We start from the raw sequence: 23,935 nt of genomic DNA, 5'->3' as shown, positions 1-23,935 counted from the left end.
GGCAGCCTCTTGAATGTTATCCACATGTTGTTCCAGTCTTCCAGCGGACGCATTAGTGCGTTGAGCAACGAAAGCCTGCATGTGCTTGGCTACGTAAGCAACTTCCTTCTGTCGAGTTGCGTTTATTCATAAGCGGCGTTTACAGGAACCCGACAGCGGCGGGTCGAGTCAAGGGATCGAGTTGAGTAAACTCAGCAAAACTCGACAACTGCGTGTTTACATGAATCCGATTTTAGCGAGTCGAGACCGCTTCAACTCCAGCGACATCAAGTATCAAACGGCGCAAGCGGGAGAGGGCAGTGGCAGCCTCCAAGATGGCGGCCCAGGACTGCTGTCTCGGAGGCGCGACGGCGCAGACAAAAAACAGGTTCCCATTTTTCCTCTCCCCTCCCGCTAACCCGACTCATCGACTCCATGCTTTTAGAAAGGTGGGTCAAGCGAGTTAACCTACCCCCTGCAGGCGAGTTAACTCGACTCGCTCTTCCGCTTATTTTACTCGACCCGACAGTGTTTACATGAGCCCGACAACTGGTTTTTTACCCCACAAGCAAACTCGACTTGACTCTATTGAGTTCAAGTAAACAGGCCTATAGAGAAGTTTATGTTGTACCAAACACTTCACACTCTGGACACAAATCTTCGTACAGCACGAAGCAGGCGCTCATCTGGAGGTGGTTGACACTTGAAGGCCTGGCTAGCAATCAGTGCACCACTATGAAAAATAAATGCAAGGCATCAAAACCAAGTTCTGGCGTTCTTTCAGCAGTGAGGAAATGAACCTTTCCTGCCGACCGTAACGTTCGGAGTTTGACAGGCGGTCCTAATAACACTCTGAGAAGGGATAACCTTTTGCTTCAAGCACTCCGTACGGACCGGAAAACTGTTCCGGAAAGTAGTTTTTTGCATCAAGCGTAGCAAACTCCAAACGTTGTGCACTCATCTTTCTTTCCAAAGACGCGAAATGCTGCCCACTCACGCACGAACCTTTTGGATTGCGACGTACATTCTTTTGTTCCAAAAGCGCTTCATTTGGCACATTTCGAAAAATTTCATCCAGCGTGGCAGTCTCTCCTTCGGCTAAGTTATTTTCCTATATTATTGTCCTTACACGTGGGCGCTAAGTGACGTTCGTGGCAATTATAGAATCTGGAAACACTTTCGCAATAAGATGTGTCATTAGAGTCAGCAAATGTATGCGATGTTTTGCAAGCATAGACAACGTTGCCATCTCAGCCCTCTTTCCGCCGCTGCGGTTATACTATGTTCGGAAGCAATATTGCGGTGTTTGTCAATACATGTCCTAAATATTTCGCGAATGCTTCTTTTGCTTTGAATGCTTTTGAGACAGCTGTTGTTTTGTTTATCATTAGAGCTCCATCCTGTTCGTTTGAATGGAGATGAGAAGACCGCTTACGTGTTGTTAGGGGAGCTTCGTTCATTCCGGACTGCAGCGCAGTGTTATTTAGAGTCAACTCGAAACTGCCACTGGCTATATCTCCTTGGCGACAGTAGCTTTCGCTCCCCGAATTTGTCTCAGAAAAGGAATCAAACAAGTTTTGCAACAATCGCGAAGATTTATTGTGATTTGCGCGTAAAAAAAAATCGCCCTTTTGCCTCTGCAGAAGTTTTTGCCGGGATTTGCTAACACTACTGCGTTCATTCGTTTTCGCTTAAAATTCTTCACATCGAGGTTTCAAGACTCGTGGAAGGCTGCATTTTAATATTTTACACAATGCCACAAAATGCCGAAGTGGGGTTTTGGCCCCATGCGCGTCATTCGGAATGAATTTAAGGGTATGCAGAACTGAATTATAAACAAGAAAGAGCCAACGTGGCTGCACGTATCTCGGATATGCTCCGCCTTCAGAAAGAGCAGAGCGGTGCGCAGCAAGCTGGCGATTCTTCTGAAAGCTCTGTAGCGCTTTGTGGGTACGTAGGCAATCTATGGGTTTTTTTCGCGCATGAGCACATGGCACTCAAGGTGTTTTGTTTTAGGTAGTGACCACTTACGTTTGCGGGCAGAAAGACAATTTTCAGTGCTTCTTGACGGAAACATTTATTGTATGCTGCATTTTCTTATGGAGAAACAATGCTGTAAACGAAAGCCCGTCTTGTGCGCCCGAAAAGCATAGCGTACATTGTAAAGTACATTTCTAAACTCTTCCCCAGCATATTGATTCCTTATAGTTGGCTACCCACCTTTTCATTAACCGTGTCCGTGTGGATTATGTTCAAGCGACCACATGCGAAAAAACTGCTCATGCGAGTCTTGGATCAGTGAATGAGGAATCCTGCTACTAAGCTGCAGAAATTTTGGAATTTCGACCAGCTATTCGTGAGCTTAAGTTTCCGAAGCAAAAACTGTTAGCTTGCGTATCAATTTTACCTTTGTTAATATATATCATTGTACGATATTTTAGGAAAGGCCTTTTTTATCGAGGCGGCAGGCATTTACAGAAAATCAGAGAAGTGCTGAATTTTATGACAGAATCCTCGGTGTCACGTATGTACGCACTGTGTAAATACTCCGAGCTAGCATGCATGCCCAGTTATGCATGCACGATCTGCTTTGACAAAACAGAAGGCTGATGCTTGAATTCTTCCACGTGAGCGCCCATTCTGAAGGCAAACTTTAGTTATGGGTACTGCAGTTGTGAGAAAGTGTAATCTTGATAGTGAGGCCTTATTCCCGTTTGGTGCTCTGCGCGCCTCAGAGTTTTCGAAGCACAGTAGCAGTCATTGAGTAGTTGTCGCTCAATATTTTTCAACAACCTATTTCCTTGAAGGCACATAAAAATAACCAGAATTAAATATGCAAAGCAATCTACAAGGATAATGAGCTACATTACGGTGTTAATAATACGGAGGGTATGGGTAATTTTCACGGAATTAACTGCTATCTAGCCCAATATGGATAGACGCTCGCGGAACACCGTCGCTTGATCCAATAAGAAAAAAAAAAGAATTCTTGAGGAAGAACTTGTAGAATACAAAGGCCATACACTTTGAGCCGCCGACTCATAGGAAGCACCCTCCTTGCTGCTGCTTCTTGTCGTGCGGGATCATTGTTTGCGACTCCGAGGCGAGGCATACGCCATGATCAGGCAGAGGCTCTGCCGATGTGTCTTCATCGAGCTGCACATACCCGCCTGTCGAAAGAAAAACAGCATCGCTCAAGGCCTAGCAGCGCCATCTGCGTTTTCAGACACTTGTAGTGCGCGCTGTGCGCCTCGTTAACTCAGCGGGACTTCGTCGAAAGGGGTAGCCTGCCACGTTGCCACGCTCGTCGTCGCCGTACGCAAGGAAAGGTAGTGCTGCCAATTTTCCGGAATACGCGGCTCCACTACATTTCCTAAGCAGGTAAGGACACGTGCTGTCACAGTAGTCTGGAGCGCACGTAACGCGTTTCGAGCTAGGCTAGCTTGCGCACCTCGCTTGGTAGTGAATTCATGGTGTGACACGCATGAAGAGGCGATGCCTCTTCTGCGTAGCCGGCGAGAAGAGAATGAGGTAGACGCATCTCGTGCTCGGCAATAGAGGCCCGGATGGCTTGAGTTGCCTTTTCTGGAGTGAATAAACCGCTGCTCGTGACATCATGGTGGAGGTGCGGGGAATTGATCCCGGTAGATCTCGCGAGGGGTACTGGGAGTAACATCTTGGTGGAGGTGCGGACTATTGATCCCGGTACCTCTCGCGTTACCTACTGGGAGGTGCAATATGACAGAGGGATATGGTAAGAAAAAAAAATCACCAGTGTGCAATTAACAGTCCACTTGAGTTCATTGCCCTTTAGCGAAAATCATCAGGAAGAAATGTACTTCCAGTGAAAACGCAACGTGGAGTGCATGGAAGCGGTGGTCTGTTGGGGCGTGCGCCGAGGAAGAGCAGAGGCGAAGCAAAGGATATTAGAAGGTGATGTGGGAAAATGAGATAAGGAAGTTGGCTGCGCTGAAACCGTAAGGCAAGGGATATAAGAAAGGAAATTATGGAATGATGGGTGAGGTCTTCGTCCAAGAATGGACGTTACGGGGCTGATGCTGATGGAGTTGACCTTATTCTAGAGAAAAGCACCTAGATGTGATGGTGAGCACGTATAGTAGTAGGAGATTTTATCACTCCATGAGCGCCGTTTCGGGGCTGCATTATGTGGCGATAGGTTTCCAGATTCAGTTTTTGCCTCTTCTTTGCTTGCCGGCTGCGTTCTTGTCATCGTTCTTGTCATACCTAGTGCGTTAGCTATCTCCCGTGATGTCGAAGGAAGTAGCTGACAGTGTGTGCGAAGAGGGGGGGGGAGAGATAATGAATTAGGAGGATGATCTACTCATTACGCCGCTTTAATCTGACCACAATAACAGAATCATTCCCATAGGTAGTGTAGAGGACAATATCAACCGCAATTTGGTTGATGAAACAGAAACACAGGTGCGAATTTATTGCAGTTAAGATTAGTTTTCTTCTTCATAGAAAATCCCTCTGTTAGAAAGTGTTTCTTGTTCACTTCACTAAGAAGGCTGAAAGCTTTGCCGAAGAGAAAAAAACCGCATGAATTTTTCCTTGTGCATAGGGTAAGCGACCGTGATACATCCATGCAAAATTTACTCCTTCTTCAAAATAACACTTAGTTTACGCCATTTCTATACAGCTAGAAGCAACAGAATCTGGGGGCAGCCGCAAGGCTTAATGCTCATCAGTCAGGAGGTAATGACGCACCCTTATGACGCCCAATGGTATTAGGTAACAAACGGAGAATGAGAATATGAGAATCTCAGCTTTTTTTTTTTTGATAGAACCCTTGAGACGGGAATAAATTTTTCTGTGTGCGGAAAGTACATCTTGGTTTGCGTGGAACAGAGAGACAAATGACAACTTACCACGAAGCCCTTAGTGCAAAGAGATTCATTTACTATTTTCTCGGTACGAAACAATCGGCGCTATTTTTCTCTTACCTTTCGAATAAATAATAAGCCATACAAAAAGAGCAGGCATCACGCAAGATGTTATCAAGTTTGGCAACCGTAGTGGATCTGCTCTGTTTGATGATAGTTACACAGTGCCCTTAAGCTGCAACTAGACTGAATGAAACTTTTAGCGTCGTACTAGTGAAACAATAGTTCATTTTGCCACAAATTTAGACGAAGACATAACACTTACCTTTGTTTCTGTGGGCTCATAGCGCACACTGCGTGAGAGTTAAATGTCGCGACTGTTATAAAGAACAAGGAATGTCTACCACATGAACCCAAACCAAGTGCTCTTTTCAGTCTCTTTGCATGTTTCCGGGTGTTCTTCAATTCGCCAAGGTAAATAATTATACAGTCGTACTTCGTTAATATGGACACTTTAAAAAATAGTCGTCAGTAATGACGAATAAAGAACAAAAAATATTTGAAAAAAAAAACACGCTATGATTAGGGACGGGTTTTGTGCACACTGGTGGTGAGTAAGTAGAAATTGGACACAATTTTGGGAGCCTCAAGCCCATTATCCTGGTCGCTATTATGCTTGAGGTAATGTGGTGCAGCGTCATGTGCCTAGTAACCTGTGTGATACGCTGCATGGCGTATCATGGTTTGATGACCTGACTCCTGATACAGCTGCTCGCCCCCCACGACCCCTTGACTCAGTTGGCTGACAGCTGCGGAACAGGCTTTCTATGCAGCACAAACTGCCGAGAGAGTTATATTCGCAGCCATTTATGCGAAACGGAAACTCGAGAGCAGCGTCGACTCGGCGACGTTGGGCTGTAAAGCATAAGAGCTGAAAAGGCAAGGACCTCAATCATTTATTTTAAAATTTTCCACTGCATATTACTCTCGTGTTCCGCGCTGAAAAAGTAGAAATCGAGAAATCCGTTTTGGGTCGTAGGGATTTTTTTTCTCATCGCTGTCCATATTAAGGCGACACAAATACATGGGCCCCAATGGGCTCTGCGCATTCCCCCTCTGTCCGTGGTCCAGACAGCGGATTTCTATATTAACGAGGCGTAAATGAAGTGCAGGAGTTCGATACCCAGAAAAAATATCCATAATTCGAGTCGTCCATATAAACGGGGGTAGTATAAAAGAGGTACGACTGTATTACCGAGGATTTTAACTCCTTACTTTAAAACCAAACTCACATTTAGAAAGTTGCAGGTCACCTTGAAAAGCAGAAAATGAGGTGTTCTTGACAAGGTACCTTAACTTTAACATTTTCCACTTCCCCAAACAAAACCCGCTAATTAATTAATATATAAAAAAACAAATACCAAGTGTAAGAGCCGTTTATTGAGCACTGCCATTTCTGCTTTTAGAGAGCTAAATAAATCTGACTCAGAAACGCGATTCCTGACGGCTCTTGCCGTTAGCCTTAGCCCTGAATTAATCGCCAGCAACACCTGACCCGCTTATTGTTCGCCTGAAACTCGAACATTTGAAGACTGATGATGAAGACATACGAGAGCTTCAATATCCTCTTACTGGTACTGGAACGTTCTGCAAAGTGAGCGCGACGTACTTTTGAAGCCGATAAGCTGCGAACGTGATCAGGCAGTGACTATTGCGTTAGTGATGGCGAAAAACTTCTCCACGAGCAGCATTTACTGCCGCACTAGGTTTTTTTTCTTCTAGGTTTTGAATGATGATTCAACGCACTTTACCTTGTACAGAACAAGAGACAAAACAACCACACCAACACAAAGCAGGAACTTACAACTGGTTTTAAAGGTTGAAAAGGTGATCTTCTATACACAAGGCGTGAGCGTCAGCAATGGCTAACAAAGAAACGAAATGACATTCGGTATGATCAGTCGCAATCAGATCCACACAACACACTCACCGCGATAGCAAGTCAACTTCTTTCTCAGATAAAGAGAAAGGTACATTGCTGATACGCCTTTTGGCCAATTCTCCGTCGTGGGTATGTGCCATGCCACCAAGGCAACAACAACAACGACAACAACAACAACCTTTCGGCTACGGAGGATTACATTTCAAAATTTTCTGCGATCTTTCTTTCTGTTTTGTTATTGGAACGCAAAATAATCGTGGTTCTTTCGAATAGAGGCTTACATTTTTTGCAGCGATGACAGTGAGTCACCAGCTTTTCTGAATGCGTGATGTAGTTGTTGTTAGCGTGCTCGCTTAGCCTTTTGTTTATGCAACGGCCCGTTTGGCCAACGTACTTCATTCCACAGGAGAGCGGAATGACATAAACAGCACCTGTGTCGCATTCGACGTGTTTTTTTCTCATGGTTGATGCTGCAGCGTGGTTTAAAGGTCTTACCCTGCTCATTTACTTTTGCGCATAAACCTGATAGTTTTTTGGGGCCCGTGAAAGCCACAGGGACATCATGCCTGCCCGCAATCTTTTTGAGACTATGCTAAACTCTGTGTACGTAAGGGATAACAACCGGACGTGTGTTCTCCTTGGAACCATCCTTGTATTTATTTGTTTTTTTCCTTTCAATGTCTTTAGAACTTTTTCGGAAATCGATGCCAGGAGGATATCAGGGTACCCGCTATTCTTCAACCTCTTAACCAGTTAGTTAAGTCCCTGCTCTACCTTGCGCCCACGTGTCTTCCTGATGCTCTGAATTTACACGCATGCGCATGAAAAAAAAACACGTCGAATGCGACACAGGTGCTCTTTATGCCATTCCGCTCTACTGCGGATTGAAGTACGTTGGCCAAACGGGCCTTCGCATAAATAGAAGGCTAAGCGAGCGCGCTAACCACTGTAACCACATCGCGCATTCGGGAACATTGTCATCGCTGCAAAAGACGTAAGCCTCTGTTCGAAAGAACCACGATTATTTTTCGTTTTAATAAGAAAACAGGAAGAGAGATCGCAGTAGCTTTTGAAATCTAATCCTCCGTGGCCGAAAAGTTGTTGTTGCTGTCGCTGTTATTGTTGTTGCTGTTGTTGTTGCCTTGGTGGCATGGCACAAGCCCACGACGGAGAATTGGCCAAAAGGTGTATCAGCAATGTGCCTTTCTCTTTATCTGAGAAAGAAGTTGACTTGCTATCGCGATGAGTGTGTTGTGTGGATCTGATTGCGATTGCTCATACCGAATGTTATTTCGTTTCTTTGTTGGCCATTGATGACGCTCACGTCTTGTGTATAAAAGATCGCCTTTTCAACCTTTAAAACCAGTTATAAGTTCCTGCTTTGTGTTGGTGTGGTTGTTTTCTCTCTTGTTCTGTACAAGGTAAAGTGCGTTGAATCATCATTCAAAACCTAGAAGAAAAAACACCTAGTGCGGGAGCAAATGCTGCTCGTGGAGAAGTTTTTCGCTATCACTAACGCAATAGTCACTGCCTGATCATGTTCGCAGCTCATCGGCTTCAAAAGTACGTCACGCTCACTTTGCAGAACGCTCCAGTACCTGTAAGAGGATATTGAAACTCTTGTATGTCTGCATCCCAGGTCTTCAAATGTTGGAGCTTCAGGCGAACAATAAGCGGGTCAGGTGTTGCTGGTGATTAATTCAGGGCTAAGGCTAACGGCAAGGGCCGTCAGAAATCGCGTTTCTGAGTCAGATTTACGAGGTCTGTTAGAAAAGTATCCGACCTTTGGCCGAAGAAAAAAAAATCGGGATAACTGGAGCATTGGAAACCTAATCAACTTCAAAGTAGACTCCTTGGGACTCCCCACACTTCTCCCAGTAGAGCTGCCATTGCTGGAAGTATTCTGAAAAGGCTCCTTTCGGAATGGAGTTTACTTAGGCTGTCGTTGCAGCCATAATGTCCTCTCTTGTCTGAAATCGCGGTCCTTTCAATGGCCTCTTGATTTTGGGAAACAGCCAGAAGCCGCAGAGGGCCATATCAAGAGAGTAAGGAGTTTGTTGAACTGCAGAAGTCTGATTTTTCTCCAAAAAAGACTGAATCAAGTGCGAGGAATGTGCAGGAGCATTGTCGTGGTGGATGCGCCAATTTCCTGTTGACCTGAACTCCGGTCTCTTGCTCCGCACAGCATCACGTAGGCGACGGGGGACATCCCTGTAGTATTCTTTTGGTCAATGTCTGACCCTGTGGGGTGCGTACTCGTGTTGTGCCACACAGAGGGAGTGAAAGAAAGCAGTCAGCATCACTTTGAGAATTCTGCGCCCTTGGCGCGCCTTCGTTGGTCTTGGTGACGTGGAATGCTTCCAGGAGTCTTCGGTGTATAGGTCGTACCCATACACCCAAGACTTGTCACCAGTCATTATGGTGTTGATGAAGTCGGGGTCACTGTTTGTGGAATCGAGCATGTCCTGTGAGACTTCAACACGAAGCTGCTTTTGTTCCATCGTGAGTAGCTTCGGCACGTAGTTCGCCGCAACTCTCTCCATGGCCAAATCTTCGGTGATAATGGAATGCGCAGAAAAAGTGCTGATGTCCACCTCTTCCGCAATTTCTCGGATAGTCACACGACGGTCCCGCATAACCACAGCGTTCACTTCGGCAATGTCCTGGTCATTTCGGCAAGTTGATGGCCGACCGGAGCGTGGCTCTCTCTCCACCGATGTGTGGCCGTCTTTAAACCAATATTATCAATGCTTAATCTGTGTGCTGCTCATAACATTTTAACTGAAATCCGTCTGAATATTCTGAATGGTTTCCACTTGGCTGTCGCCTAGTTTCTGGCAAAATTTGATGCAGTAGCGCTGCTCCTGTCGCTCCGCCATTTTCCTTGAAATAAAAAACCGACGAGAGCACTGCACACTACCTCACTCAAACGCTGCCTCCCAGCGACTGACGCTATCGGCAGGCAGGAAAAAATTCGTGCTTGCGCACGAAGGTTCAAGGTCGGCTGATGCAAGCCTTCTCGTTTCATATCCATCAGGTGTTCGTAAAAAAAAATAAAGTCGGATACTTTTCTAACAGACCTCGTATTTAGCTCTCTAAAAGCAGAAACGGCAGTGCTCAGTGAAAGTCTCTTACACTTATATACAGGGTGTCCCCGCTAAATGTAACCAAACTTTTAAAACATGCCAAGTGTCCTAGCCCAGTAAAACCAACTCAGAGTTGTTCATAGTCGCGTGGCCTAGTCTTGAGTATTTTTTTCGCTTTTCAAAGTTAATTAATTAGTTAAGTTTAATTAGCTAACTTTTTAATTATTCACTTCAAGAAGAAAGTGTCAATGCAAAAGTTTTAGATCACCTCAAAAAACCGCTAGTAGTGCTATTTCCGTCAAGTTACGATTTACGCAGCTTCATTTTTGGGCCTTAGAAGAAAGTTGTCACGTGACCAGCTGCTCGCTCACTTCTCTGCCCCGATGTGCACCCAAAGTCTCATCGAGGAGAGGACTTCAGAAAAAATGGATTTTATTCTTTAAGGCGCATCTTGGGACGTTGAAGTGGCACAGTTGTCATGTGGAAGCTTTTTCTTATTGTGCTGGTTATGGTTAAAGGCCGGTAAAAAAACTACTATACGTAAGTATTACTTTGCTGCAAATGTCTCAGTAAGCTGTTTCTCAAAGCGATCTACAACTTTTCGATTGACACTTTGTTCCTCAAGTCAATAATTAAAAAGTTAGTTAATTAAGCTTCACTAATTATTCAACCTTGAAGAACGAAAAAAATACTGCAGACTAGGTCACGCGACGCTAAACAACCCTCATTTGGTTTCACACGGCCAGGACACCCCGTGTTTTTTAAAAGCTTGGTTACATTTAGCTGGGACACCCTGTATATATATATATATATATATATATATATATATATATATATATATATATATATATATATATATATATATAGCAAACAAAGGAAGCGGAATGAGGGGCTCGTTATAAATATGACAGAAGCCAACAGCCACAGAAAACAAGGGGCACAGGGGATTTTTTAATTAATTTATTTATTTTGTGGGGTTGATCAATTTAGAATATTACTGAATATGTTACTGCTTAAAGCTAATTGATAGAAAAGCAGAAGAAAAAACAACCACATGCCGCCGGTGGGATCCGAACCCACGACCTCCGAATTACGCGTCCGGTGCTCTACCTCTGAGCTACGGCGACGGCTGTCAAACCTTCTGCTTTCGGGGGTATTTATGTTTACAAGCAACCTAACCTTGAGAGTGTTCATCAGCGCCACCCACGTTCATAAGCGGCGGACGTAGAATGTCCTGAGTTACCGCAGGCGTGACGTAGAACGTCATCGAACGGAGAGGGTGGAAGCTGCGTGAGAACCCTCTTATGCTTCCTAATGCGTCAAGGCTGCCAGAATCGAGGCCCTCGCTAAGCAATTAAGCAAACAAGGGAAGGGGAATGAGGGGCTCGTTATAAATATGACAGAAGCCAACAGCCACAGCAACCAAGGGGCACAGGGGATTTTTTTATTATTTTTTTTTATTTAGTTTGTGGTGTTGGTCAATTGAGAATATTACAGAATATGTTATCGCTTAAAGATAGTTGATTAGAAAAGCAGAAGAAAAAACAACCACATGCCGCCGGTGGGATCCGAACCCACGACCTCCGAATTACGCGTCCGGTGCTCTACCTCTGAGCTACGGCGACGGCTGTCAATTCTTCTGCTTTCGGGGGTATTTATGTTTACAAGTAACCTAACCTTGAGAGTGTTCATCAGCGCCACCCACGTTCATAAGCGGCGGACGTAGAACGTCCTGAGTTACCGCAGGTGTGACGTAGAACGTCATCGAACGGAGAGGGTGGAAGCTGCATGAGAACCCTCTTATGCTTCCTAAGGCGTCAAGGCTGCCAGAACCGAGGCCCTCGCTAAGCAATTAAGCAAACATAGGAAGCAGAATGAGGGGCTCGTTATAAATATGACAGAAGCCAACAGCCACAGAAAACAAGGGGCACAGGGGATTTTTTAATTAATTTATTTATTTTGTGGGGTTGATCAATTTAGAATATTACTGAATATGTTACTGCTTAAAGCTAATTGATAGAAAAGCAGAAGAAAAAACAACCACATGCCGCCGGTGGGATCCGAACCCACGACCTCCGAATTACGCGTCCGGTGCTCTACCTCTGAGCTACGGCGACGGCTGTCAAGCCTTCTGCTTTGGGGGGTATTTATGTTTACAAGCAACCTAACCTTGAGAGTGTTCATCAGCGCCACCCACGTTCTTAAGCGGCGGACGTAGAACGTCCTGAATTACCGCAGGTGTGACGTAGAACGTCATCGAACGAAGAGGGTGGAAGCTGCGTGAGAACCCTCTTATGCTTCCTAAGGCGTCAAGGCTGCCAGAACCGAGGCCCTCGCTAAGCAATTAAGCAAACATAGGAAGCAGAATGAGGGGCTCGTTATAAATATGACACCGGCGGCATGTGGTTGTTTTTTCTTCTGCTTTTCTATCAATTAGCTTTAAGCAGTAACATATTCAGTAATATTCTAAATTGATTAACCCCACAAAATAAATAAATTAATTATAAAATCCCCTGTGCCCCTTGGTTTCTGTGGCTGTTGGCTTCTGTCATATATATATATATATATATATATATATATATATATATATATATATATATATATATATTAATTAGCGGGTTTTCTTTGGGGAAGTGGAAAATGTTAAAGTTAAGAAGTTGACCTGCTATCGCGATGAGTGTGTCGTGTGGATCTGATTGCTCATACCGATCGATATATTATTTCGTCACTTTGTTTGCCATTGATGACTCTCACGTCTTGTATGAAATATCATCTGTTTCCACCATTAAAACCAGTTGTAAGTTCGCTCTCTGTGATGGCCTGGTTGTTTTGTCTCTTGTTCTGTAAAAAGTTACGCGCGTTTAATCATCATGAACAACATGTTAGGCCCCATTCTCGCCATTGTAGCGTTTTGAGTTAGGGCTTGAGTTCGTTATGAATGCTTATGTTTTGTAACAATTGTATGTCCTATGCCAGTTCACATGGAATATAGCGATGTATTGCTGATACTTTAGCTCGCACTGAAGTTCAGATAGTGACGCAATACGCACGCTCGATTTTCACAACGCGTAAATAGTCACTGACGCATATATCGCGGCCCGTGCAAATGAAAAATACTGCTAGGGACAACTGTTTATTTGATGAGAACATGTCTACTTGCACTCAAATGGAGCGATTTCGCAAGATTTTATTAGGCAGGTAAATATATAGCGTAAATGTGATCCCGTTGAGGACACTCCATCTAGCTTTTTCCAAGGTGGACTATGACGTTCCAGTCTTCGTTTTGTTTCTGAAGTCAGTTGCTTTAAAAAGTGACCATTTAGCCCGCATTCGTAAATTAACAACACAGGATGAACAAAATGGTGTATGATAATTAAAGCGACGCAAACCCAATTTTTTTCTCGCTAATAACCTTCGTTATATTAATACCGAGGAGACAAGGAAATGGAAAAACGGTGCTCGTTACGACATTCAAGAGGGCAGTCAACAGTCACCGGAACCGTGTAGCTGAAGGGAAGTCTTCTTTTTAAGCATGAAATGCTTTTAGCCCCCGTTGTCGGCAGTGTGGTGACGTCACGCCGAGACCGAGAGTCACCATACGGGCACTGTAATCTACTCATCCGGGCACTGAAATCCACTCATCCGGGCACTGAATTCCAGTCATCCGGGCACTGAATTCCAGTCATCCGGGCTCTGAAACGAGAACATCCGGGCACCGTACGAGATTTAACGAGATTTAACGAGACTCTGTAAGCCCTCCTATGCGACCGGCATGCAAGCGCCGGTTGGTCTCCAACGGAGTCACAAAAAATAACTGCTGCCAGTGCCTTCTCAATGGTTATCAAGATATCAGTCGCTGTGCGTTTGATAATGCACGGAATTATAATTTCCGATTTCAATAACGCACGCAAAAAGCACATAAATGCCACGATACACTTCGTTGTCATACGTGATCTCTTAGGGGCTTCGCGCATCGAAGCAAAGCCGCGCAGGCGCACAGGGGCCCGGGGGAGAAGCGCTGCGTTCAAAGGGCAAGGCATCGCGCCGAACGGGTGGTGGCGTTCCTCCCTTCCATTACGGTGTGGTTCGGGTGTCCATCGAGATGGCAGAGAATTACTGCGCCATTTCCTTTCCTCAAAAAACCTTGCGTTCAAATGGCAAGGCATCGCGCTGAACGGGTGGTGGCGTTCCTCCCTTCCTGTACGATGCGGTTCGGGTGTCCACCGAGATGACATTAGGCCCGTAAACATTTATGCTTACTCTACTCTCGGTTACGGGAGAGGCAGAGATTTTTTCTTTTAATTTGTACTTTTAATCAACAGGAGAATACAAAAATTAGAACAAAAACAACGACATACATTCGTTGGATCCGAACCCACGACCTTTGAACTTCGCGTCCGGTACTCTACCAGCTGAGCTACGGCAACGACTTCCCAATCTTCTGGTTTCGGGAGTATTTATGTGTAGTGTAGTCAAACCTTGAGAGGCCTCCACAGCGCCACCCTCGTCCATAGCGGCGGTCGTAGTGCGTCGTGTATTACCGCGAGTGAGACGTAGAACGTTATCGGACGGTGAGGGTGGAAGCTGTGCGAGAGTCCTTTTATACTACCTATGGCACCAAGACTGCCAGATCGGATGCCCTTGGAAAGAGGTGCTGGTTATGACATACATGACGGAACCCAAATGTCGCCGAAACCATAGGCCATAGGTGAAGTCTTTCTTTAATTTGTAGTTTTCATCAATGGGAGATCAGTGAAAGCAGAACAAAAAACAACCACATACATTCGTTGGATCCGAACCCACGGCCTGCGAACGAGCACCTCCTTCCATGCCCTTGTCTGCTGAATAGTTATATCGAGGGCCTCGAATCTGGCAGTATTGTTGTCACAGCCAGCCTAGGAGGGTTCTTGCGCAGCTCTCGCCATCACTGTTAGACGTACTTACTTGGCACTCGCGGTAATTCAGGCCGTCCTACGTCCGCCTCTATGGAACGCTGTCAGGAATGCTGGAGCTACGATCCAAACGCGGTCACGTTAAATGTCCCGTTTGGCGAAAACTCGTCGTGGGCATCGTTGTGACGAGAAAATCCTGATTGGTCAAGATGGTAGCGACGTAGAAAAGCAGTTTCACTGAAAAGAAATGAGGCGGGCTAGCGGAATCGAGCCGCTCTCCTTTCGGTCGGGAGCCGGGCATGCAACCTCGACACCCGTGGGGAACGTTCGTTGAGAGGGATAAATGGAAGCCTTGTACATGCACCTCACACCAGATTGTAGGTGAATTACATTACTCAGTCACTTAGTTAATTAGGATGATTAAAGGGACAGTGAAGAGAGCACTATTGATATTCTTTTTATAGAAAAATCCGATAGTTCGGCATTTCATGGCTTTGTTGCCACTTGGCCGGCAGCGAAAGATGCATTTATTTCCAAGAAATTTGGATTCCAAGTTGAAAAAGTTTTTCCCGCCGCTCTGATTCAAGCTTGGGATTCTCCTATGACGACACAGGACTAAGTGACGAGAAACATGACGTGCCATGACGTACCGCAGACTCCGTGATTTCTGGCGCCAGCATAGCGGCCCAGCAGCAGCCGAACAGAAAGCTACCGCCGGCCGCACGTTGAAGGCATCTATCGGCTATTGCGGCCGTCGCTACAGTCGTTTCGCTTACGTTTGCACTGGCGTTTTGCCAGCGTTACGATGGATCTTGTTCTCGAAGTCGTCCGCGAAGTTCTCGCAAATAGACACCTTTAGCATACCGTGCACCTTGTTACCGCTAGCAAAATACCGGGAGCCCGCCTGCCGCCGGCGAGCAGGCGCTGATTGGTCCCGATGCTTCAGGCTCGCGCGTACCTGCCGGGCACGTGGCGCCATCTGGCAAAGTCAAGGAGATTTGCGCGTGCATTGGCTGCGCCTCAGTGATTTGTGGCGTATCGGGTCCTAGAGTTGCTCGAACCATTGGTTCTAGCAACACTGCTTTGTCCTATGACGTCATCACGCTTGTACTTGCGAGTTTGGCCTGTGGCGGCGATACCTGTATTTTGGTTGTTGCTCTTTTCTACGTTACAAGAGCTTTGTTGCCAGTATGAGTGACGTTTTTGCAATCAGGAGCTGGTATTCTGTCGATACAAGCCAACTTCAATTTCTCCTCAGTGTCCCTTTAATATACATCTCCAAATAATATAAACGATGGTGCATAATGAAGCATGTGATGGCCACAAGCATGTCGATGTCTTCCAAATTGTGCGTCATGGGACCCGAAAGAGACCGTAGCGACCCTTTAACAGCATCGCGTCATACTCTTAAGGTGAGCTGAAGTATCCCTCAAGTGTTAGTTTCGGTTAGTTGGTTCATACCTGTCATGTGGGCCGAAGGCGGCGCAAACGGGAATAGGGAGAAAGAAGCCATATAAGAACGACAGGATCGGCGCCAGGAGAGCTTCTGAAGAGTTTGTTTTGCGTGTAGGTTTGTTTTGTCGGAAAATTATGGCGTGCAGTAAATGCCTAGGATATACCATGTTCCTTTTTCTTCATGTCCTTACTGGCATCTTAGAGAGAACGGTTGGAAATACCGTCGAGATTTGTACTGAGTGGACCTAGGGTGCCACCAGATTGCTCGTTAGGCTGTTGTGAACAACAGACGCCAGCACGGTATAAGGGCTACCGTGAGATCTCACAGCCGTTTGGAACATCGCTACCGCGGAATATCGTAGCTGTTTGGAACATTTCATACAGTACGGGTTTTGACAGCTGCGTGCATCCGATGGAAACAGTTCTTGACGCTTTCATCAAACCGCATGGCGTCCTCATGATTTAGCCCACACCAGTTGTAAAATATATCGCCTTAGACTCTCTTTGATAACAGAAGTTCTGAGAGCAGGTTGAAAGGAAGGAGTTCAGGCACTTGTTAGGAAGAGCCTGGCTATTCACAGGGAGAACTTACTCGGACTGTGTATACTCTGGCTCAGAATCTCTTCCCGCTATCAAATTATGAAATGATTCTGTCCAGACAGTTCATGACCAGCTTTCAAGCAGCTACAAAAATTGCGATAACCTCGCGCATTGCATCGACAACACCCACCTATCGCGAACTTTTAGAACGTGCTAAATACATTCCTAACTCAGACACTTATTTGCTGGCTCCGGCAGTGCTTCCCGCCCTTGTGGAAATACACCATGAAATAGAATACAGAATGAGTGTAGGAAAATAGAAAGTTCGGCTAGTTGTCACACGTGGCTTTTGCTAAGGTCAGCTTGGTAGAGTGAACACGGAATACCAGAAGGAAGCAAACAACGCTGACAATTCCGTCTTTATGTTCGATACATAGGAATCTCAGGAAGAGTGCCATTATGCAACCACTTCTTAAGTCCAGAATAAGAATAGTTAGCGTCCCCGGTGCACGTTCTGCTAGTTAAAGTTTCTGGCAGGGCATGCGCGTCGTCTTCATCTTATGCTAATAAACACTGATGGCTGTTGCTAAACAATGTGCACACAATCACTGCCCCTTTTTGGCGTTCTAAGACGATAACGTTTCGTTTGTATTTGATAGCTGTTGTGCCACAGTATAAGTTTTGGTCGCAGACATCTGTCAGCTGTCTGTCGTGTTTCGTGCGGACGCATCCTGAATATTTTTTTCGGTGTTATCCGAATTTTTTTATTAAATATGTTTCATATATGCAAATCAAGGTTGATGCAAGGAATTTAATTATTACTTGGAACAATTTTTTTCTCTTGCGTTGCTCTCTAATCCGCGCTGTCATCAGCATAAAGTATCAGCAAGTGCCCTTTGGCGGTGATACGTGGGCATAACACTTATACAAAAAATCTTAGTTTATTAGGATTGGCATTCAATTTGCTGTGTGTCAGCCGTTTAATTAGTTGTAGGCCTTCCATCAATCACGCTTTTGAAAGACCGAGAGCAATGTCGTTAAGCAGAAAGGCAGGTTTCTCGCCGCTGAATGTGTTAATAAAATATAAGAACTTCCAAAAAGTTCCGCCTGCTCCGCAAGTTGGCGACACGCTACTGGTCGATCTTGAATACCGCTAGCGTTGTTAAACGCTCGCCGTGCTGACAATACACTGATCCCATCGGAAACTGCTACACGTATGTTTCAGTGGCGGAACAAAATGTCTCTTCAAATAGTGCCCCAGAAGGCCACAGTCCTCTAAAAATGTAAAAAACAAAGTAACCTTGGTGGGGATATTCAGGGAAAACAACTGCAACAACTTTGCCTTGTTGCAAATTCCAACTCCTCAGGCTGCCAAAACATTTCTTTTGCCCATCGCGGAAACACGGGCACACTGTGAGAAAATTTTGCGCATCATCCACAGCTGCACAACTCACGCAAACAGGTAGCGCAACTCGACCAGACTTTTGAAGCCTTTCCGGCATGCATACGAAGTCAGTGCGCAGCATATGCAAAAGAAAGGCTTTCCCTCACGATAAGCATTGTCACAATTGAGATGGGGAGGCTAAATCAGAGGAGAATGGTGTGCCACGAGCTGTTTTACGAAATTATCGTCTTTCGAAACTGGCGTTGGGCGCAACCGTGAACTAGAATTGTGCGCAAGAGAATTCGCTGCCAATGTTAACAGCGAGTCAGATGTTAGAGTGGAACCCCTGGAAGTACACTGTTATCCGTTGTGTTTTAGGTTCTTTATACATATAAAGGTCATAGCTTGAAACTGAACAAGGGAGTGTAGCGTCAGAAACGATGTAGCGTTGAACTGGAGTAACTCAGGATAATAAATTACTTGGGTTCGTTTTTGAGAGACTGGTTTAAGGGCCACTGCAATGACCACGAACCCTGCCACTAGATGATATTATTCTGTGCAAGCACAAGCTGATGGGCGTGTTGGCTTTGTTTGCATGGTGATGGCGCGACAGCGCAATGGTACTAGGCCAAAGAGAGAATAGATTAAAGAGACACAACATAGCTAGAGTTTACTTTTACGCTGCTGAAGTGAAAACAAAAGAAAGGAAGGTTGTCGCATCAGCGCTTGTGACATGCCTGCTTTCACATTTACTTGCTTGTGTTTATGGAGCGCTGCAGTGCCTGTGGTGGCGCACATTGAATTCCTTAATGTTGCTATGCTCAAATCACACCTTATACATTTTTATATAATATTTGCATAACGAGAGCTGGAATTAATGCTGCACAATAACTTTTCTCCATAAAAGTGGGTCAAATCAAGTGTTTCGAATTGAAAAGAGCCATATTCAAAGTTTACATGCTGATATTAATCAAATTATTTGCGTATTCCATCAGTACATACAACGATCTAGTTGTTATGAAATAAATATGAAGCATATCAAATAACAGCTCAGATAGCGCTACGGTTTAGGCCGATAAGAAACTTCCTCATTTTACCCAGTTCCCGTTTAACTGGATTATGCACATAAAAAAAATAAATCCCCTTACATCACTAGTCCAGGTGACGGCCATGACTTATAAAATCATGATTTCGTGCCGTGTGACAGCCAAAGCGCTGGGCGTATGCGCACCTGTACAAAATACGTCCAGCCTTGATGATTCGATTCCGGGGGCAGCATTCTGCGACGATTCATTTATGCTGGCGGTAGCCTTTCTTTTCTGTTCTCCTGTCTTACATGCAGTGCTATAGCAGTATAAATGCGTACCGACTTGTTTAACTGATGCCTCGAGCAAAATGTACTTGAAGGTAAATATTGAAAACAGTTTTAAAACAAGTAATTAGTCAATCAATGAGTGCAAATAACCTATACATCACTACGATAGGGTGTTAATTCTTCGGCCCCGTTATGATTTCTAGTTGTCGCTTATGACGTGAGAGTCGCTATCCGGTAAGAGATGTCCTTCGCCAGCTATGGCATTCAAGGTTAGCCTGATGAAGAAGTAAACAACTGAAAGACGGAGCAGTAAAGAAAGACTGCAAAATGTGGCTTCTGATACGCTGGCGCAGGCTGCTGCTTCCAATTCAACTTGCATTGATTGCGCGAAAAGCATAGTTAGCCGCACTGCTGGCTTGCGGCTAGTACTCTCAGTTTGAGACAGACATAGAGAGGCAGACAGAGAAAATTTTATTACGCGTCTCACGTCCGGATGAGCTGTACGTGGTTCCATGGAATACCGTGTACTCTTCCAAGGAACCCGAACTGTGCGCATATGTGCGATAAGTACAAGCTGGAAGATTGAGAGGCAATTGTTTCACGTGGCCGCTGCGAATCTTCAGCACTGAGCGAAATAAAATATACTTGCAGAACAAAAAGAAAAGCAAAAACATGTGCCGAAGCACATGTGTTCTTGACTTCATTGTCAGCTGGTGCAGCTTTAGGAGAGCAACCAATTGCATTCCAGGCGGAAAGGTTAAATGTGAAGCCCCATGCATGACGTTGTTCAGGCCCCCGCAGCTGCAGGCGTTGAGCTCATTTAGTGATTAGTGACGAGTAATTTGATCGATAAAGCAGACTGCGCCATAAGGTTCCTAGATGTCATTCTGCGTGAAGTGCTCACGGAATTACACACACGAAAAAAGAATGTCAGGCAAGCTTTTAAAACGTTCGTGGTATCTGTACCCATGAACAGCAGAGAAAGGTACCGGAATGGCGAACTGGTTCTTCGCCGAACTACCCTGGATTTTACGAAGGTAATGGCTGGTAGAATCAGTATAACTTCAGATTTTAGTGAACCGAAAGACCGGGTCAGCTCTCCTGAAGGGTATTTGACTGTAAGCGATATTTATACTATCAATAAGATGATAGAGAATAGCACGGAAAATGACCTACTCTTAAATATAGCCTTTATGGACTATGAGAAAGCATTTGATTGAAATGAAGCGTCAGCAGTTATGCCGGCATTATGGAAGTAGCACATGTAACAAGTGAAGGCGGGCTAGTTGGTGGTTGACAATGGAGTGCATACTGCAACCGCGCAAAACGACGAGGTACGAAGAGAGGAAAGCACAGGACAGTTCCGCGTCTTGTCCTGTGCTTTCCTCTCTTCGTCCCTCGTCGTTTTGCGCGGTTGCAGTAGGCATTATGGAAAACGGTAGATTTGAGGCATATGTAAACGTACGCAAAAATGCCGGTATCCGCTGCACAGCCGTCATAATCCTCCACAGAACAAGTAATATAATCCCAATATGCAAGGGTATCGGGCAGGAGGACACAACCCCTCCGGCACCATTCACCGCGTATTTACGGAGGTATTCAGAGATCTGGATTGGGATGAGCCTTAAAATTAACATGCAGCAACCTAAAGTAATGTTCAGTAGTCTCGGTAAGGAAAAGCAGTTTATTATAGGCAGTGAAGCGTTGGAAACAAGAAGGGAACACGTCTAACTAGGGCAAGTATGGAACGCAGATTCAGACAAGACATTGAAATAACTAGGGAGTTAATAATGGGGTGAAGCGCATTTCGCAGGTACTCTCAGATCATGACTGTCAGTGTACCAATATTTTTCGAGAGAAAACTATAAATAACAGCGCATCTTACCGGTGCTCACCGAAGGGGCAGACACGCGGAGGCTCAGGAAAAGAGTAACTTAAATTGAGGACAACACCGTGAGACATGGAAAAGAAAATGACAGGTGTAACGTCAAGAGACAGGAAGAGGGCAGAGTAGGGTCAGGGAATAAACGCGGGTTAATGACATCCTAGTCGAAATCAAGAAGAAGAAATGTGCATGGGAAGGGCATGTTATGCGGATGAAAGAAAACCGATGGTCGTTAAAGGTATGAGGCAGGATTCCCTGAGAAGGCAAGCGTAACAGGAGACAGTAGAATGTCAGATGGCCGGATGAGGTTAAGAAGTTTGCAGGGGCGAGGTGCGCGCGGCTGGCACAGGACAGGGTTAGACGGATAGATATGTCGTACGTGTGGTTTAACGACTTGTAGCGACCCAGGCGACGAGGGTTGCTGTAGTAGAAGGCTCAGGATTAATTTATACCACTTTGTGATTTTTAACCTGCACTGACATCGCACAGCACACGGGTAAGGCCTATGTTCTCCAGTGGGCGGAGTTTAGCGGATCATGACGGCGATGGCGATAAATGAATCGGAAGAAAAAAGTGTCAGATTTTAACCGAAATTTAGGCTCACCTTTCACGAAACGTGCTGCCTGAGTGCTACACCGGCGAATCCTGATTCTTCATAAGTTATGTTATGCTGTCTGCTGCGCTAAAACAGTAAAGGAAACGCGGTTGTCGGTTACGTGGTAGGCGAGCTACAAGCATTAAAAATGAAGAGGTGACCGAGGGCTGCGCAAAAAGGTGGTACGGAGGAGATCATTCTTCGCTAGGCACATTCACGGTGAGGACTTATGTGTTCATATTAACTTCCACGGTCCTTAATCACTGATGCCCGAAGGATTCCACTTTGTAGTCAATCAGCACAAAGCATTCGGAGATTTTTATAGTTTCAGTATCAAGGCGGTTTCTGTGAAACAGGCTGTGTCTTTCTTTCAGAGTAAGTGCGTTAATTTCGGAACTTTAGGTTTCTATTGTCCTTTGTTTCGAAAGCGGGAAAGCAACACTACATGCAGGCACTGCTTTGGACATCGTGCTTTTTGTTGCACAAGCTATAAAGACATCGGAGAGGCTAATGCAGGGCGGCAGGATCATAAATGTTTGGGTAAGAGGCTTGCACGATGTTCAAGCGACCTCCATTGAGGAGCGCAGAAACACCATCTCACTGTGGCCACATTTAATTCTGCCACAGTTCCCTCGAGCTCAAATGGGATTTTGTTCCAAATGTCTATTTCGTCTGGTCTGCTGTGCGACGAACTGACGTGTCATAACCGTCAAATGTAACTTGAACAAGAGAACTTAAACGCAAATTGCAAGAACTACAGGATATTACTCAAGGAAGGCTGAATATTAGAGCGGTTGATTTTTTCACTAAAGGCGTAAAGGCAGCTCTTTGTATTCGTTAATAGGCATGTCCTTATTTCCTCTCCAGCCAGCAATATTTTTTCGAACGTGAATGTTCGCGTTTTAGTTGTTTCGTTCAGGTTTCATTTGAGGTTGAGGGTAAACTGTATTTTTGATTGAGTAATCAATTATGCATGCCGAGAAATGTCACCCATTTTTATTCCTGAATTCGCATGCGTTCTCAGCTGGGAACTATTCGACAATTTCTCATGTATTCTTGGCACTTTATGCAGGCGCTTCGGCTGATGTTATGACGAGAAAAACACCGCTATTTGGCAATTGAAATATCGACTGGTCACAAAACGCAATCGCTCCAATCTGCCGATCAACAACACCATGGGAATTCCGGCGTCTGCAAGTACGGCTGAAATAAAGATGGGTCATGGGACTGCGGCAGCTGTAAGACTGTTCGCTCGCAGCAACATCGCAAAGACTTTCGTGGCTATGGCACTGTGTTTTGCACTCGTCCACTGGTGCTTCGACGTGGATCAAATCAGGGAACACGCACTACGAGTAAGTGGTTCGTTCAAGTTCAGTGCAATTTTTGCGTTAAAATTCGGAGTCTAAGTGTCGTTCCGATTAACCGTTGTCTAAAACGTACCTGAACTAGATTCGAAAGAGTGAGGCCTTTAAGCAAAAAAAAAAATCCACTGTGTTAAAAAAACGGCACACAGACCCCTGGAAAATAACACTCAATTTCGTCGACCTGTTTCAGAGGGTAAAGTAAACAAATGGGAGAGAAGACTAGGGGTCGGAGATGAGAGGGCGTGCACCTGAACCTAGATTTGAAAGAATCAGGCCTTTAGAAAGTAAAAAAAATACTGTGTAATAAACGGTAAACAGACCCCTGAAAAACAACACTCAGTTTCGTCGACCTGTTTCAGAGGGTAAAGTAAACAAATGAGAAAGAAGACTAAAGTTTGGAGATGAGAGCGCCTGCACCTCAACCAAGATTTGAAAGAGTCAGGCCTTTATAAAGTAATAAAGTAATTACTGATAAAAAAATACCTAAACACACCCCTGGGAAACAACACCGAGTTTTGTCGACGTGTTTCAGAGATTAACGAAAAGAAACGATAAAAAAGACTATGGGTCGGAGATGAAAAGGCCTGCATCTCATCACATTTGAAAGCTAATTCGAGCTCTCTCGGTCATTACTTTTAACTGTGACGCAAC

The 23,935-nt window shown here is 45.1% G+C and overlaps 1 protein-coding gene across 2 annotated transcripts in view; it reads left to right on the top strand.

Annotated features, from left to right (window-relative positions):
• The first annotated feature begins 3,215 nt into the window (after positions 1 to 3,215).
• LOC149364091 (beta-1,4-N-acetylgalactosaminyltransferase bre-4-like) overlaps positions 3,216 to 23,935 on the top strand; it is a 36,821-nt gene continuing 16,101 nt past the window's right edge. For both annotated transcript variants that reach the window (XM_089574101.1, XM_089574100.1), the window contains exons 1-2: positions 3,216 to 3,360; positions 22,993 to 23,272. In XM_089574101.1, coding sequence (XP_089430227.1) covers position 23,272 — 1 coding nt within the window. In that variant the 5' untranslated portion in view covers positions 3,216 to 3,360; positions 22,993 to 23,271. The remainder of the gene's footprint in view (positions 3,361 to 22,992; positions 23,273 to 23,935) is intronic.

This window comes from Amblyomma mixtum, chromosome 2 (assembly GCF_055824585.1).
Source record: "Amblyomma mixtum isolate Tamu chromosome 2, ASM5582458v1, whole genome shotgun sequence".
NCBI classification, from domain to species: Eukaryota; Metazoa; Arthropoda; class Arachnida; order Ixodida; family Ixodidae; genus Amblyomma; species Amblyomma mixtum.
This window is presented reverse-complemented; position numbering and strand designations above follow the sequence as displayed.